Below are 5,248 nucleotides of genomic sequence, written 5' to 3'. Positions count from 1 at the left end.
ATGGGTGGGGAAATGTTGGCAGTTTTCTCAAAAAAAGCTTAAATTCAAGAAGTTTTAGATTTGCGTGGGTTTTTTTTGAGTTGCAAACTCCACTTGAACATGACGCTGCTTTTTTCGAAGTTTCTCAAGAACCATTCGAGCCAGATAATTCGTTTTGGCATCGTTGGATAGAGAATTGAATGGGAGGTCATGACCCCCATGGGGATCCCCCCCCTGGATCCGCCCTTAAGCCCATTTCGCTCCAAACTGTTATAAATACGAATTTTCTTCAATTCCACAACAATCCGATGTTCCATTTTAAAAATGAGTTTCTACTAGTCAAAAAATAATGCTATCTGCTTGGATTTCAAAACAAATCTTGGAAAGAAACTCTGCAAGGAAATGAGAGCAAAGGAGAGCAAAAATTGCTGGCTCAGTGGCATCGAAGAGCCAAAACAACAAGATTTAGTTTGAGGAAAACTAAGATCCAACTATTACTGCAGACAATGAAATGTTGTGAAAAGTAGTATATAAAATTAAGGTTGTTTTTTGCTGTTTCAGGTTCGATGCCCGGTGGGCTTGGTGCTCCAGAAAACATCACGATAACGTTCTTAAACCCGACTACTGTAAGGGTGTCTTGGGCAACCACGTTGAGCAACGTCGACAAGTATGATATCACGTACAAACCGACCGATGCCAGGTAATTTATCAAATTTAAATTTGAGCAATCCCCCTATATTTTCCAGTCCCGGGCGCGTTTACGGGGTTTCTTACATGCGTTATTTACACCCTTATTTCCTTTGGACTCCGTCGAGCTACATTATTAATAAAACCACAAGCTTCGTTGAAGGAAACAAGTTCGTCGCTATTAATTTCCAGAAAACTCTTCGCAGGGATCCTAATTCTTCGATTATTTATTAAACCGAGGGAGTGGAATCAATAGTCGTCATTTACTATGTACATCCTCGGCAAACATACTCTAAAAGCAATTTTCCAGGTAGGGTTTTTGGAGCAGGATTGTTGGATCGGAAGTCCACAAAAAGCGTTTAAAATGTCTTCGGCCCGAGTACTTGTTGTTTAATGATGGAACATTCTGGGGCTTAATCGAGTTAAATCCGCTGCGGGTTTATAAAACCGGAACACCTAATAGGCGGAAAGCTTTTAAATTGCAATCGGCCGCTCAAAATAACTTTAGTGCCAGTTAATCAACCCGGCGATTATAGCTTAAAAAACTGAATTTTTGGTTAAAAATAGTATAGAAGTTTAGATGTTTTGAGTAATTTGGTTGCCTTTGATAGAGTAATAAACATGTAACTTTTTCCCATTTTTTAGTTCAGTGTTCTCTCGTGTCTGTGTATCCACTTATGATTATTTGCAAGGAAAATGATGCTGAATTTGAGACATCTTCATTAGATTTTCATATATAATTGCTTGCGAAAAATTGTTTTCATGATTAAAGATTTCAATTAATTTCAGTGGCATATAAAGAAAATTAAATTCTAAAATCCAGTGTTTTTAGCAATCTTTAAGCTCAAGTGAATCTCAGCAACAATTTTTTTGAAAAATTCCAAAATGGAACCATAAATTTCACTCGCGCTTAAATGCAATAACTGAATTAACCATTTTTGATTTATCGAATCAAGCGCATTTAAAGCTCCGAAAGCGTTGCGAAGCTATTGGCAAACAATCAATCGACTTTGCTGTCGGATATTTTCGGTTAAATTATGGGCCATAAAAATAATCCAGCAACATCCCGGCTGATGCAAAATTTCCGTGAGAGCGACAGCAACTCTGCTATTTTCATCGGGAAATTGTTGTCTATTTTAGGATCTAATTACGGCCGAAAAAGATGAAACCAGGCGGCATTTTATGAGTTCCTTAAGCTTGAAACCGCTCGTTTCGGAGCTTTTTCCGGCAAATATTCGAAGATTTTTGAAATTCCCAAAGGAAATCACCAAGGGTTTCGACATCGAGTTCTTATTAGCTTGTAACAAGCAAGTAAACGCTTCAAAGTATCACTTGAAACTTCATTTAATTGAATTTGTTATGAAGGTTTTGTTTTCTGTGTTATACAAATATGGCTCTATAGGTCGATTTCCCTTTAAAAAATTGTTCATGCTAAAAATGTCTCAATAATTTATGCATTTAATTACTGCCGTGTTTATAGCTATTGCAAAAAGCCTGGAAAACTGGGGAAAAGCAAATTTATTCTCCTATAATTCTCTTTACTGTCTGAGTCTGAGTTTTTACGTACAGTTTTAATTAGTGCCACCTTTAACGACTGCGGAAACAAATGAATTATTCATTACTTATGCAAATACAAATTGTAATTCAAGTGCGGATATTTTTAGACGCGCTTTCGACGTTTCGTGGTTGGTTTTGAAAGTGCGCTCTTCAAAACTTGAAATTTTTAACAATGTACGAGCATGCATCAAGTTTACCTTCCTTGTGGAGGTTGTGAAGTCATGACAATATTCCTAATAAAGTCATAAATTCGAGACTTTTAGAGCACATTCTTTTAACAGCACAACCTTTTAATGCAGAAACTAGCGACTTTTAGGGAAAGGTGTCATAAATTTAGAATCTGGCCCTAAAATGCAGCATATCGTCGGTCGCTTAGTTTTTGAAGAATTTATACTTTTTATAGTGACGGCAAAAATCGACTAAACTTTCTAAAGTTTGCAAAATTACGAAAAAATATCTGTAGAAATAATCAATTCGAAACTATTACGGCCCATTCACTTATAATTTTAACTATTTAATGCAGACATTAGGAACTATCATTTTTTTCTGGTTCTGGAGAAAGCTGAATTTGTCGAATAATTTTTTTATAAAAGTTTGGAAATTTATAAAACTATCCTTGATCGATTGGACATTTGCAGCAAATATTAAGCGAAGGTTAAACGATTTAAAACCGATAACGTAAAATCATTGATTTTCCAGAGTAAGTTTTTTCGGGTTTTGCAGGAAATCGATATTGACTATACATTTTGAAGTTTGAAAATTCCTGGAATTTGCAACTTTCAGGGCAAATTAAGGTAAACCTGCTTCATTTAACGCAACAACTCATTTGCTAGCGCTTCTTATTTTTGAGCGATTAATATTTTTCAGAATGGTTGTAGAAATCGATAAAAGTTGACTCGAATCTCATAGGTCAATCAATTCTTGAAAAATTCGTAAAGGTGCAAACAACTTCAAGATTTTACAACATTGGATTTTAGGCATGTTTTTTTATTAAAAATCTTACTCCTTTAGTTTTCTGAAACGTTATACTTTTCACAGTCAAGACAAGAATTCGACTAAAAATTCTCAAGTTTGCAAACTCATGAAAAATATCCTGAACAAGTCATCAACCTGAAATTTTCAGTACGGATTCGCAAAACATTTAGCTATGTATAGCAAAAATCAGCAGCTGTCTACCTTTTCTGACTTTGGAGAAATTTACATTTGAAGGAATGTTTGTAAAAATCCATGAATGCTTTTTGTCATCTCGCTCATTAGGAAGTGCATAAAACAGTCCCTGAAGATATCATCGATTCGAAACTTTCAGCGTATTTCTCGGCAGTGTTGCAGAATTCAATGCCACATGTGGTTGGAGCATTTCAAATTTTTGAATAAAAGATAATTTCTTGGGATGCGTTAGAAAGTCAATGTTGACGCCATCATTTTCAAGTTTGAAAATTCCTGAAAAAATCCCTGAAGATGGCATCAATTTCAAACTTTGATCATAAATTAAGTTAAACATGACTTTTCTGCTGCTTCAAAAATCAGGCACTCTTAAGCAGTTTTTACTTTTGAGTTAATGACATTTTTTGAAAGGGATGCAAAAATCGATGAAATCTGACGAGAACCTCAAGTTTAAAAATTCGTTAAAAAATCCCTAAGGATGTGATCAACTTGAAACTTCTAGCAAACATTAGGTGAGCTTCACGCTATTGAATCCGTAAAAGTACAACATCCGAGCTAGCATAGTTTTTGAATATTTGCAAAAATTTTTGGTAACACTATGCTGTTTCTCAATCAATTGTTATAAGCATTGATGAACTGGCATGCTGTTAGTTACAGGGTGGTGGCAATTGTGGCTGGAAACAGCGATGCGGTGACCCTTTCCAACTTGAATCCAGACACGCAATACCAATTAACCGTATCCGCAGTGTGGGGAGGAAGGAAATACAGAAGCAGGCCTATCGTCTTCCGGACCCTGGGTAAGATTTATGTCCTGAATAATTTACCGAGAAGCTAATCAATAGCCAGAAGCAGTTGCGGGTTTCTTTCATTTAGATCAAAGAGCAACGCAAAATCGAAAGCTGCCATGTCCAAAGATGGTTTATCCCAAAGCTTGATAATTTAATAAAACGGGTTTCATCCGGTCAACTTTTTTTTGTGGCCAACACAAGGATACATTTATATGAACAGTCAATATCGACCAAATCCTAATTCTCCAGAGGTTTGGACCGAGATCCATAAAACCGCTAGTTTAATATTCCAGGTCTTCGGGTCATACGATATGAATTTGTTCGATATTTTCCACACTAATGCTTTACTTGTTTGTCGCCCTCCTTGCACTGAAGGCGACGATCTTGGCCGGGAAATTTTAATTTCCCTCAGCTTTGTGACCTATAAATTCAAAAAGTGTATTTATTTTCCCTTGTGACGACGGTGCTTCTATTTAGAGCCTCCCAGGTCTTCACCTCAGCAGGAATCCATGGCTGTAGCAGCAGGTGTGAGTGCAACTTCGCATACGACCATCATCACCTCAACCACGTCCACCACTGATTCTTCGACGACAAAATTATCCTCAACAGAAACGTACGTCCCAGTGGATTATCCGCAAACTAGTTCGACGGTAAGTGGATTTTCTATTCTGGACAGATGGACACATTCAGCTCTCTGGCCCATTATTTTCTTCGGAAAAGTTAAGGATTCCTCCAGGGAGAAGAGGTTTGTTACGGCGGAAGAGTTTTCCGGTCCTTGCCCATGTAAAATGGATGAATTTCTGAAATGGGGAAACATCTGGGTTCATGCGTTATTAAAATGGCATCACTTGGGAACATTAGTCTTTGCTAAAATTAGACTTGGGAAGTTTCGCTGGAAGCCCGAGGAGAAATGACGATGAAAGCTTTCAGGCAAGTGAAATATGAAGCCATGAAAATTAAGTTTTCGCATTTTTCTTCGGGCAAATGGTTTTTAGTATTTTTAGTTAAAATTTTTCGATACGACGTTTTTGTTTGAAACCAACGCAAAAGGCCGTAATAGTCGTCGGTTTTCT

General features: G+C 36.9%; 1 protein-coding gene across 1 annotated transcript; it reads left to right on the top strand.

The window, feature by feature from the left end:
* The first annotated feature begins 526 nt into the window (after nucleotides 1–526).
* On the top strand, nucleotides 527–5,105 carry LOC125505563 (collagen alpha-1(XII) chain-like). Its single transcript, XM_048669570.1, has 3 exons — nucleotides 527–679; nucleotides 4,039–4,184; nucleotides 4,653–5,105. Exons 1-3 carry the CDS (start codon nucleotides 546–548, stop codon nucleotides 5,087–5,089), a joined length of 717 nt encoding a protein of 238 aa, XP_048525527.1. The 5' UTR covers nucleotides 527–545; the 3' UTR covers nucleotides 5,090–5,105.
* Nucleotides 5,106–5,248: the final 143 nt, after the last annotated feature.

The sequence above is a fragment of the Dendroctonus ponderosae genome, unplaced genomic scaffold (assembly GCF_020466585.1).
Source record: "Dendroctonus ponderosae isolate FM_Combo_2020 unplaced genomic scaffold, Dpon_F_20191213v2 Dpon_F_20191213_887, whole genome shotgun sequence".
In the NCBI taxonomy this organism is placed as follows: Eukaryota; Metazoa; Arthropoda; class Insecta; order Coleoptera; family Curculionidae; genus Dendroctonus; species Dendroctonus ponderosae.
Note: the sequence above shows the minus strand (reverse complement) of the source record. Positions and strands in the feature narration are given on the sequence as shown.